Source organism: Myripristis murdjan, chromosome 7 (assembly GCF_902150065.1).
Source record: "Myripristis murdjan chromosome 7, fMyrMur1.1, whole genome shotgun sequence".
NCBI classification, from domain to species: Eukaryota; Metazoa; Chordata; class Actinopteri; order Holocentriformes; family Holocentridae; genus Myripristis; species Myripristis murdjan.
Window position 1 is genome coordinate 450,001 of NC_043986.1, and position 12,500 is coordinate 462,500.

The 12,500-nt window shown below is 47.2% G+C and overlaps 1 protein-coding gene across 1 annotated transcript in view; it reads right to left on the bottom strand.

Annotated features, from left to right (window-relative positions):
• cacna1fb (calcium channel, voltage-dependent, L type, alpha 1F subunit) overlaps positions 1-12,500 on the bottom strand; it is a 45,832-nt gene that overhangs the window by 7,934 nt on the left and 25,398 nt on the right. Inside the window, exons 23-42 of the mRNA XM_030055775.1 lie at positions 12,355-12,414; positions 12,112-12,218; positions 11,153-11,240; positions 9,761-9,868; positions 9,569-9,621; positions 9,309-9,455; positions 8,374-8,575; positions 7,590-7,748; positions 7,229-7,339; positions 5,855-5,938; positions 5,144-5,272; positions 4,338-4,403; positions 4,014-4,105; positions 3,132-3,291; positions 2,861-2,988; positions 2,302-2,398; positions 1,686-1,788; positions 1,299-1,400; positions 932-1,062; positions 573-704 (exon numbers count right to left, since the gene is read on the bottom strand). Of these exons, the coding sequence (XP_029911635.1) occupies positions 573-704; positions 932-1,062; positions 1,299-1,400; positions 1,686-1,788; positions 2,302-2,398; positions 2,861-2,988; positions 3,132-3,291; positions 4,014-4,105; positions 4,338-4,403; positions 5,144-5,272; positions 5,855-5,938; positions 7,229-7,339; positions 7,590-7,748; positions 8,374-8,575; positions 9,309-9,455; positions 9,569-9,621; positions 9,761-9,868; positions 11,153-11,240; positions 12,112-12,218; positions 12,355-12,414 (2,259 nt within the window). The remainder of the gene's footprint in view (positions 1-572; positions 705-931; positions 1,063-1,298; positions 1,401-1,685; positions 1,789-2,301; positions 2,399-2,860; positions 2,989-3,131; positions 3,292-4,013; positions 4,106-4,337; positions 4,404-5,143; positions 5,273-5,854; positions 5,939-7,228; positions 7,340-7,589; positions 7,749-8,373; positions 8,576-9,308; positions 9,456-9,568; positions 9,622-9,760; positions 9,869-11,152; positions 11,241-12,111; positions 12,219-12,354; positions 12,415-12,500) is intronic.

Below are 12,500 nucleotides of genomic sequence, written 5' to 3' on the forward strand. Positions count from 1 at the left end.
CAGTCGTCTCATCCCTTCACATGTTTGGTGTTTACATGTTTACAATCATCTCATCCCTTCACATGTTGTTTGGTGTTTACATGTTTACAGTCATCTCATCCCTTCACATGTTTGGTGTTTACATGTTTACAATCATCTCATCCCTTCACATGTTGTTTGGTGTTTACATGTTTACAGTCATCTCATCCCTTCACATGTTGTTTGGTGTTTACATGTTTACAGTCATCTCGTCCCTTCACATGTTGTTTGGTGTTTCTTGGTGATTTGATGCTGAACATCCAGGATGTGGCGTGCGGCTCCGGAGGGGGCGGAGCCACTTCCTCGGCCGCCGCACTCTGACTCATCACTTCCTCTTCCACAACATGGAAACATGATGCACACACACAAACACACAACACACTCCTCTGTCGCCATGGTGACCTCAGCCTGTTACCCTGGCAACACACAGGCCCATTCTACTCAATTCTATTTCTACGGTTTGAAGGAAACTCATGTTGTGTTCTGGCCCAGTGTTGTGATGTGTCACCGTGATGTCACCGTGATGTCACCGTGATGTCACTGTGCGGGCTGACCTTGTACGGAGCCTCGTCCTCCTGTCCCTCCTCCTCCATCATGGCCTCCTCCTCCTCCTCAAAGTCCTGATTCAGAGCCAGACGCATCTCTGGACCCAGATCCTGCAGCGTCTTCAGCCCGGCCTTACACAGCTGCACGCACACACACACGCACACACACACACACAGACACACACGCACACACACACACACACACACAGACACACACACACACACATTCATGTTACTCTGAGTGTCTTGTCCCTTATGTCAAACCCAAACCTCAAACAGTCAGCTGAAACTTTGTCTCTGAGGGGAGTCGACAGCAAAACACACACACACACACACACACACACACACACACACACACACACACACACCTGCACAGCGGACGGGTTGGTGGAGTCGGGCTCTCCGGTGAATCCTCCTTTCTCCTTCCTCTTCCTGAACTTCCTGAAATAATCCTGGATCAGGAAGGTCGCATAAAACTTCCCGACCGTCACCTCCTCTTCTGCCAGAGGAGACGAGGAGATGAGGAGAGGAGGCAAGGAGACAAGGAGAGGAGGCAAGGAGACAAGACGAGGAGAGGAGACAAGGAGAGGAGATAAGAAAGCAGGTTTCTGTTTTCATCATCAAGTCATTTTATGTTCTGTTCTTACAGTCAGCAGTACTCCTGTAAAGCAGTAGTACTGATAGTAGTAGTACTAGTAGGAGCTCTAGTATCAGCAGTACTGGCAGTACTTGTACCTTCATGAGGAGGGATGACCTCGTCCAGCAGCTTTGGCTTCATTCTCTTCCAAATCTTCTTGATGATCACCCTCAGCTCCTCGTTCTCCTGCTCCACGTTACCTAGCAACAACACAGTGTGTGAATGTGTGTGTGTGTGTGTGTGTCCACCAGCAGAAAGGTCTATTGTTTTCCACTGTTGTCATGGTGATGTCAGCCTCCTGGACTGTGATTGGTCAGTTTGGGGAAAGTGACATTAACGAGGTCAGCGGCTGTCAGAGGAGTCGATGTCACCGACTGACTTACTGACTTTTTCCAGTGCAGGGGACAGAGTCTGACCCCGCCCACATAGAAGACCCCGCCCCCAAGATAGGAGGAGGAGGGTTGCTGGTTTGAATCCTCACTGACCTTCAGTCTTGATCTTGAGCGCCGTGCGAACCAGAGCGAACAGGGTGGCGTTGAAGGTCACCGTCCCGTCAGAGTTCAGAGGCATGTTCATCGCCACCAGACGCTGAGGAGGAGGAGGAGGAGAAGGTGGAGGAGGAGGAGGAAGCGCAGGAGGAGGAGGAGGAGGAGCAGCAGGAGAAGGAGGAGGAGCAGCAGGAGGAGGAGGAGGAGCAGGAGAAGGAAGAGGAAGAGCAGGAGGAGGAGGAGGAGGAGCAGGAGGAGAAGGAGGAGGAGCAGCAGGAGGAGGAGGAGGAGCAGGAGAAGGAGGAGGAAGAGAAGGAGGAGGAAGAGCAGGAGCAGGAGGAGGAGGAGGAGGAAATTCGCAGTTTTTCAGCAGTATCCACAGATTACAAGATTAAATAAATAAAAAATAAAGAATAAGATAATAATAAGATCTAAGTACAACTGTACTGTAGTTTCTGCTCAGACCTCATTTATACGTTATATACAGACCACTACTTCCTGACTGCAGTATATACAGTATGTATAAATATACTGTAGGTATATTACCGTGTATATGTGGTATATACGGTATGTATAAATATACTGTAGGTATTTTAACGTGTGGTTTGTTTACCTTGCAGGCCACTCTGTGAGGACAGAGCTTCCCAAAGCCCAGAGGAGGCTGGATCCTCCTCAGCAGAGCTACAACATCCAGGTGCTTTATCCGACCTCTGCAGGAACAGGAACACGGCAGAACACAGCAGAACTCAGTGGAACACAGCAGAACACTCAGTGGAACACAGCAGAACACAGCAGAACACAGAAGAGCACAGGTGAATACAAACAACAGCAACATGGATCTGTCCACAGCGGATCAGAAAACAGAGTTCAGAGAAGCTGCAACAGCAGAGCGGCCAGCAGAGGGCAGTGCAGCGTGAAGAACCCATCATCACGTCATATTTCATAAAAAAAACACAAGAACCGAACACAGCTCTTTCATACAAACACAGGATTATTTTCGGCTTCTGGTCCAAATTACTAAAATTAATTTAAATTATTTTATTAAATGATTAAATTCTAAATTAACAGATAAAAACAAATAAAAATAAATATATAGAAGTAAACGTGTTATTATATGACATTCTTAGTATTATTGTTAAGTAGAGTTGGTTATGCATGTGTGTGTGTCGTACTTGGCCTCGGGGTCATATTCAGACCAGATCCTCTTAAACTCGTCCAGGTGATGCGGTCCCAGAATCGACCAATCACGGGTCAGATAGTCAAAGTTGTCCATGATGACGGCAACAAACAGATTAATGATCTGAAGGAGACGAGCGCAGTCAGGGGCAGGAGATCAGAGTGTGTGTGTGTGTGTGTGTGTGTGTGTGTATGTGTGTGTGTGTGTGTGTGTGTGTGTGTGCGTGCGTGTGTGTGTGTATGTATGTGTGTGTGTGTGTGTCTCACCAGGAAGGCACACAGCATGAAGAAGCTGATGAAGTAGACGATGGCGAAGTTGCTGCCGCAGCTGAACTCCTCTCCGGGCTCGTAGTCGGACTCGGGGTCACAGCGTTTCCCCGGCAGACTGGCCAGCATGATCTCCTGCCACGCCTCACCTGTCGCACACCTGGACTCATCACACACAGACACATTAACACGCCTATGACGCCCAAGTCTCCAAGTGACAGAGAAATATATACAACCAGAACAGCAATTACTTCTGCAATGCCCATAAGAGAAATGGTCTTCCAAATTTTTGTGAAACAGCCTCTCAAAATCTAATTCAGTGCAGCAGAGGAGAGGAATGTGTTCCTCAGCAGGGAAAAGACAAGAGTGGAAACAGGAAGTTGAAAGTGGAAGTCATAGTGGACAGTAAAGGTGTGTGTGTGTGTGTGTGTGTGTGTGTGTGTCTGATGGGTTCAATTCGCAACTCAACGACAACTTTGCTACTGGGCAGGAAGTTTGGCTTTCTTCAACCAGAACCAAAACCTGACGCTAACTAAGCTGACTTTTTGGACATGTGACATTCCTGCTGCTGGAGCATGCTGCTCTCACTCCTCTATTTAACATGTAATCTGTGTTTCTGGGTGAGTTGCATGATAAAATTCTCCAGAGGAAGAAAACAGAACCAGAAAGAGCAGAGGCCCCAGTCAGGAGCCCTGAGGAACACCACGTCTGACTGGAAATTTACTGGATGAAGCACCGGCAGGATCAACATAAAAATCATCCAAAGCGTATTGGGATCAACTGCTGCACTGAAGATGAAGATGAGGAAGAGGAGGGAGAGGAGGAGGAGGAGGAGAAGGAGAAAGAGGAGGAAGAGGAGGAGGAAGAAAGGAGAGTACTGACCTGAAGAGGAGAAGCACAGCCTGAGGGAAGGTCTGGAAGTTGTTGTTCCTGTTGATCTGAGTGTGATCCTGCATCGCGATCTTCCCAAAGGTCTGACAGAGAGAGAGACAGGGAGAGAGAGAGAGACAGAGAGAGAGAGAGAGAGAGAGAGAGACAGACAGACAGACAGGGAGACACAGAGAGAGACTTTTTAACCATGAATAAGAAGCTGTAGTCTCTGTGACTTTGCCCTCAACTTTACAACACTGACTCAGCCCTTATAGTGGGCAAGACCCCCCCCCCAAAAAAAATCCTGCCAGCCAGGACGTCCCGGCGCTGACTCACCTGCATGCCGATGACGGCGTAGATGAAGAAGATCATGGCGATGAGCAGAGCAACGTACGGCAGTGCCTGTAGGGAGAGAGGACCAGGTCAATGATGCTGTGCCCAGGAGCAAGGCAGCGCTGCCACACCGCCACCACGGGGCAGGGTGGTGCCGCCACACGGCCACCAGGGGGCACTCAACACCTCAGAGGGGTGTGAAAGCTTCATTTCAAAATAGATTCATATGAAGTGTCAGCATCGTCGTGTCAGAGGTTCTTGGCTCGTTCAAAATGCTGAGGGAACCCTGGGCATTCTGCTCAGCAAAAAACTATTACTCTATCCTGGAAAGCACTGTTATTATTAAAACAATTAATAAAGACAGAAAACACAAATTTAAAAATGTTTAAAATGATAAACTGTAAGATAACAGATACACAAGATAGCAACATTTAAAAACATTTTTTCTCAGCACAAAAGTTAAAGTTATAAATATATAAACATAAAAATATTAAAAATGTTAACAACAATATATAATAAAAATTACTATACATTTAAAAATATAAAAATGTAGACTATTTGGATGTGTATGATCACTTAGACTCTGATTCTGTCTCTGACTGATAAAATGAGCTTCTTCATGGACCACAGTTACAGGTTTTAAACCATTTTCTAAAGAAATGAAGTAAATTGCATTTATCTGTCACCGTGTTCACACAGAGCCTGACAACATTATTGATTATTGATCCTTTTTGTAAAATCAGATCGACCGACTCTCAGGTTCTCCTGCGTGTGAACCCTGAGCCCCACAGTGACCTTTGACCTCTGACCTGCAGGGATTTGATGAAGGTCCACAGCAGCGTACGAATGCCCTCCCCTTTGCTCAGCAGCTTGACCAATCGCATCACTCGAAACAGCCGGAAGAAGGTGATTGACACACGGGAGCTGTCCTCCCCACTCTGAGGGCGAGAGACATAGGGAGAGAGAGAGAGAGAGAGAGAGAGAGAGAGAGAGAGAGAGAGAGAGAGAGAGACAGAGAGAGACAGAGACAGAGAGAAGAACTGGTAGTCAACAGTTAAATGAAGTAAAAGGTCAGAAAATGAACAGAAACATGAATGCTGCCCTGCAGTACTGCAATATGAACACCAGGTGGCGGTGCTGTATACTGATAGACCCCAAGTTATAAATACTACTACAACCACTATAAGAAGTACTACAACTACAGATTACCACTATTGCTACTGCTTCCATTAAGAATACACATTTTGTCATTAGAGCTGAACAACACGGTAAAAATATATTGAGATTAATTTTACAGTATTAATTTAGTGGAAATGATAATTATAATTTTCATTTTCACTGAAAAACAATATTAAAATGATGATGATGATGATGATGATGATGGTGTGATTGATGTTGAGGTCTTTAGCAAACAAACAGAAAATACAGTGATGCAGATTGTGATTTGGATATTGTACTTGTTCAGTCCTACTTGTAATACAGCTACTAGTACTACTGTATTATTGCAGCTGAATACTCACACTGAACTCAGTGACCACGATGTCGACCACGCTGCCAACCACAATCAGGGCGTCGAAGGAGTTCCAGGCGTCGATGAAGTAGTGCTGCAGAACCACAGAGAGGAAGATTCACTCACAGCAAGTCCAAAATATTACCCACAATACCTCTGTCTGAGCCTTCTGTCAGTCCAAAGTCTCCTTAACTACAACAATAAGAATCATAACGATGAACTTTATTTATGAATGACCTTTCATGACATGCAGAGGGAACATGCAGAGGGAACAGGCAGAGGGAACATGCAGAGGGAACACACACAGGGAACAGGCAGAGGGAACACAGAGGGAACAGGCAGAGGGAACACACAGAGGGAACAGGCAGAGGGAACACACAGGAGGAACACGTAGAGGGAACACAGAGGGAACAGGCAGAGGGAACAGGCAGAGGGAACACAGAGGGAACAGGCAGAGGGAACACACAGGAGGAACACGTAGAGGGAACACAGAGGGAACAGGCAGAGGGAACAGGCAGAGGGAACAGGCAGAGGGAACAGGCAGAGGGAACAGGCAGAGGGAACACACAGGAGGAACACGTAGAGGGAACAGGCAGAGGGAACAGGCAGAGGGAATATACAGAGGGAACACACACAGGGAACAGGCAGAGGGAACAGGCAGAGGGAACACAGAGGGAACAGGCAGAGGGAACACACAGGAAGAACACGTAGAGGGAACAGGCAGAGGGAACAGGCAGAGGGAACACACAGAGGGAACAGGCAGAGGGAACAGGCAGAGGGAACAGGCAGAGGGAACACACAGAGGGAACAGGCAGAGGGAACAGGCAGAGGGAACAGGCAGAGGGAACACACAGAGGGAACACACAGAGGGAACACGTAGAGGGAACAGGCAGAGGGAACACACAGAGGGAACAGGCAGAGGGAACACACAGAGGGAACACACAGAGGGAACACGTAGAGGGAACAGGCAGAGGGAACAGGCAGAGGGAACACACAGAGGGAACAGGAAGAGGGAATAAACAGAGGGAACAGGCAGAGGGAACACAGAGGGAACAGTCAGAGGGAACAGGCAGAGGGAACACACAGAGGGAACAGGCAGAGGGAACACACAGAGGGAACAGGCAGAGGGAACAGGCAGAGGGAACACAGAGGGAACAGGCAGAGGGAACACAGAGGGAACAGGCAGAGGGAACACACAGAGGGAACAGGCAGAGGGAACAGGCAGAGGGAACAGGCAGAGGGAACAGGCAGAGGGAACACAGAGGGAACAGGCAGAGGGAACAGGCTTCAGGACAGAATAACTTGATGTCAGCGAGGCGCCTGCGGCCGGCAGCCAGAGCAGAGGTGCCGGTCGGCGTCAGTGTCGGCGTCGGTGCCTCCTCACCCTGAGCCTCAGCGCCAGCAGCTTGAGCAGCATCTCCACGGTGAAGAGGCCGGTGAACACCATGTTCAGGATGTCCATGATGTAGCTGAAGGTCTTGGACTGCTCGTAGTGCTGAGAGAGCAGACACAAAACACCACCACGTCAGCAGCCAGACACACAGTCATCACACTGAGGAGAGAACACCACCTCTAATAGTAATAAACTTTATTAATCTGGCACCTTTCATGTCATGAAATGCAACTCAACAATAACACAGACATTAAAAAACAGAAAAAACACTGTGGACTACAAACTGGATGTTCCACATGTTGGATAACAATCACATCATCATCATCATCATCATCGCTGTATCAGAGCATACCTGCACGGCCAGCGTGACGGTGTTGAGCAGGATGAGGACGAACATGACGTACTCGAAGCCGGTCGAGTTGATGATGGACCAGAACTTGTACTGAACTGGATTCTTGGGGATGTAGAGTTTGAGCGGCTGAGCCTTCAGCGCGTACTCCACACACTGACGCTGATGCAAACAAACACAGACAGCATGTTAATTATATTTATACAGAAAAATAGACAAAGACATGAGCCAGGACAGACACACACACACACACACACACACACACACTGGGTGACTGATGAAGGTCAAATGATTTGTTGTTTTGATTAATCAAACCTCGAGTCACAGCTACGATCTCTGAAGAACACCCCGTCCCCCTCTGCATTCATTCTTCCAGCCATGTCACATTCCTTTATTTTTATACTTCAGGTGGGCAAGTTCTCTAAGAAATGTTCTTATTGGCTGGTTCTGCTGTCGACTTGCTGGTTCTTCCAGCTTCATCAGGTTCCTGTCTAACTTGGTGTCATTTAATTCCACAGGCGGTGTAAACATTGTGTAATTATGGGGGAAAAAAATCAAATATGACTCCAGTGAAACGTTGTTCACTGCGTCTGTGAAGTGCTGCCACTGCACCTGCTAACGTGAAGCTGAGACAGGTGAGTCTGGGAAATACTAGTGCGTCAAGCAAACGTATGAGCTGCTCTGTCCGGCATCATCCAGCCCAAACCCTGGAGGAAGCCCCCTCCTCCGTGTCCCAGAGGACACACTGGTCTCTGCTCCATGTCCTGAGGGGACAGGTGCTGCTCACCTGGTTCTTGTCCAGCTCGCAGTTCTTGTACTCCTGCTCCCCCTGCTCCCTGAAGGTGATGATGACGAAGCCAACGAAGATGTTCATCATGAAGAAGGCGATGATGATGATGTAGACGATGAAGAAGATGGAGATCTCCACCCGGTAGTTGTAGATGGGGCCGGAGTTCTCCCCGTTGGCGTCGATGGCTTTATACAGCAGCCTGGACAGAGACACGTCCTTTAACGTCCACTTTCATTCCCTTCTCAGTGGACCTGCATAAGCATCACTAGAACATTTTAATGTCTTTGCCCCATAATTTATGGTTATTTTCTTGTGCTGTTTTTAATTTTTTTCTCATTTAATAATGTTAAATAATATTTTTAAATTTCTAAACAAGGTTTGTGTCAGTGTTTCTAGAACTGTCAATTTTGACACTGCAATTCTCAAATTTGCTTAAAATTTGAGAATCGGTCCTAAATATCTGTTATTGCTGTTCTTGATTCACAATAATCAGTACCGGCCCTGAATGATCAATACTCATCCCTAACGAGCACCGTTCACTCTGGAGTCAGGTGACCCTAACGACACTAACGACGTGGTCCCAACAGGGAGGGGCGCTAACGAGCCGGCGACCTGGAGCCCACAGGTGAATCAGCTGGGACTCCCACCTGTCTGTCACAGCTGAAGAGGAGAAGCATCTTCAAGAACCTCCAGACCGGCCAGCTGAGCTCAGGTCAGCTCCAGCTGGATATTTGTACTTTTGATACTTTAGTACATTTAATATCAAATACTTTAAAACTTTCTAACAAGTAATATTCTTACACCCGCCAGAAATTTCACTTTCAGTTTGACCAAAGGAAAATTTTAACAAAACATCTTTACTTTTACTGAGGTATGACTTTTGGAGACTGACACACACACACACACACACACACACACAGCCAGGTACTGACGCCGGCCAGCCCTCGAAGGTGGACACGGTGAAGAGCGCCATCATGCCCATCAGCACGTTGTCGAAGTTGAAGTCGCTGTTGAGCCAGATCCTCTCTCTCACCATCGGGTGAGTCACATCACCATCCTTATACACCACAAAGGTCCCCCTGCACACACACACACACACAAACACACACATTTGGTTTGGATTTTAAAAATATCCTAGTATTTTCAGCAAAAGAGGAATTGTGGATTAAATGATGACGTGGAAGCGGCTCACTTGCACTGCTCAGGTGTGTGTTTGGCCTCGTCTGTGCAGCGGTAAAATTTACCCTGAAACACACACACACACACACATACACACACACACATACAAGTCAGTTAAATGAGTTAATAACTGACACTAATGATGCACGTGAGAAAGTAAAACAGAGTTAGAGAGTGAGCACCAGTCAGTAGGAAACGCTCTGACCTTGAACAGCTGGACGCCGATGCAGGCGAACATGAACTGCAGCAGCGTCGTGACGATCATGATGTTCCCGATCGTCCTGATGGCCACGAACACACACTGGACCACATGCTGCAACACACACACACACACACACACACACACAGGTGATGCACATGTCCTCAGGTCAGTTCATTGTTCCATTGTTCAAAACGTCGCCGTAGCAAAACAGAGGGTTTCTGTGTCTTCTGTGTTTTTCAAATTCATGTCTCTGTCTTCTTAATGAGCAATCAGACAGGCCTCCTGATGAAGACCCTGATGAAGACCCTGATGAAGACCCTGATGAAGGCCCTGATGAAGGCCCCATGAAGACCCTGATGAAGGCCCTGATGAAGGCCCTGATGAAGGCCCTGATGAAGACCCTGATGAAGACCCTGATGAAGACCCTGATGAAGGCCCTGATGATGACCCTGATGAAGACCCCGATGAAGACCCTGATGATGATCCCCATGAAGACCCTGATGAAGGCCCTGATGAAGGCCCTGATGAAGACCCTGATGAAGACCCTGATGAAGGCCCTGATGAAGGCCCTGATGAAGACCCTGATGAAGGCCCTGATGAAGACCCCGATGAAGACCCCGATGAAGACCCTGATGATAACCCTGATGAAGGCCCTGATGAAGACCCTGATGAAGACCCTGATGATGATCCCGATGAAGACCTCGATGAAGGCCCTGATGAAGGCCCTGATGAAGACCCTGATGAAGACCCTGATGAAGGCCTGCACAGCTCAAAACCAGTTGTTTTTTTTTTTTTTTCAAAAACATGCAGAGATAAAAGCAAAGAGCAACTTCATGAGAAAAAAAACAAAAGAAAATATTTTTTTCCTGTAACATCATTTTAAATATATAATTGTAATAACTGTAATAACTGCAAATAAATAGTTTAGTGTAATATTTTAAATTTTTTCTGGACATCTTTCTCTGTTTTCTCTGTAATAATTTTCTTTCTCTCTCTACCCCCTTTCTTGCTTTTTTAAACATAATTTCAGGTCAATTTTCTTGTGACTTTTTTTTTTCTAATTTGTTGCAGATTTTCATTTGTTGTTATTAGTTTGTTAATTTTCTGTCCTCACGTTGTTCAGAGAAATGAGCTCAGCCTGCTCAGGGTTCAAAGGTTAAATGCTGGTGAAGCTTCCAGGAGCTTTGAAGCCCAGGAGGTCTTTTGGAAACGTTTCCTCCTTCAGCAGCAGCAGAGCTTCTTTGTCTCACTAACAACAAACTGCAGCTGGAACATCAGGCGGGTTCTCCTGCTGCACGTTTAGTCTGATTACATCAAGCAACACTACACACCAGACAACACACACACACACACACACACACACACACACACACACACACACACAGTGTTGAGTACCTTGAGTCCTTTTGCTCTGTTGATGGCCCTCAGAGGCCTGAGCACCCTGAGGACCCTGAGGATCTTCACCACTGAGATCGCACTGGAGCTGAAGAGAGAGAGAGAGAGAGAGAGAGAGAGAGAGGAAGAGGGAGAGAGAGAGAGAGAGAGGGAAAGAGAGAGAGGGAGGAAATTCAGTACGTAACAAATGAGGAAGGCCGGCTCTGTCCTGGGCTGGGTGGAGGTGGGGTGCTCCTCCTCTTCCTCCAGCCTCACAGTGCTCCTCCTCCTCCAGCCTCACACTGCTCCTCCTCCTCCAGCCTCACACTGCTCCTCCTCCTCCTCCAGCCTCACACTGCTCCTCCTCCTCCTCCAGCCTCACACTGCTCCTCCTCCTCCTCCAGCCTCACACTGCTCCTCCTCCTCCAGCCTCACACTGCTCCTCCTCGCTGTGGGGAGGAGCCACATCGTAGCTCCTGGCTTTGCAGTCCGAGCTGCTGCCAGGAGAGCATCTGCACATGCACATACAGTCATGGACCAAAGTATTGGCACCCCTGGAATTTTTCCAGAAAATACACCATTTCTCCCAGAAATTGTTACAATTAAAAATGTTTTTGGTAAACATGTGTTTATTTCTTTTATGTGCATTGGAACAACACAAAAAAGCAGAAGAAATCATCATCCATGGTCCATGACTGAACACATGACCTCCATCTGTGCAGCATCTTATCTGAAATGGAAAAGTGTAACTGCTCTGTTCCTCCAGCAGGGGACAGCAGCAGCACAAACAAGACATCAGCTTCAGAGACGTTCAACAGTTACACATACAACTACAGGCACTTTCATATTGTGTGTGTTTGTGTGTGTGTGTGTTTGTGTGTGTGTGTGTGTGTGTGTGTGTGTGTGTGTGTGTGTGTGTGTGTGTGTTTGTGTTTTTGTGTGTGTGTGTGTGTGTGTGTGTGTGTGTGTGTGTTACTGACTGCAGGAAGAAGGAGACCAGTGAGACGCTGACGACCAGCAGGTCCAGCAGGTTGAACCAGTTCCTGCAGAAGGAGCCCTGGTGGAGGAACGCCCCGTGCACCGTCATCTGACACACACACACATACACACACACACACACACACACACACACACACACACACACGTATTCATATTTATCTCATTAATATCCTCTTATTTGGTTCGTATGACTGTAAAAACCACATCAACATGTGTTTGTTCACCTTGAGCAGAATCTCCACGGTGAAGATGGAGGTGAAGGCGTAGTCGGCGTAACCCAGAATCTGAAGCACAGGTGAAGACACACAGGTGACATGAAATATTCATATAAATACATATAAATATAATTCTATATTAATATAAAGTGACA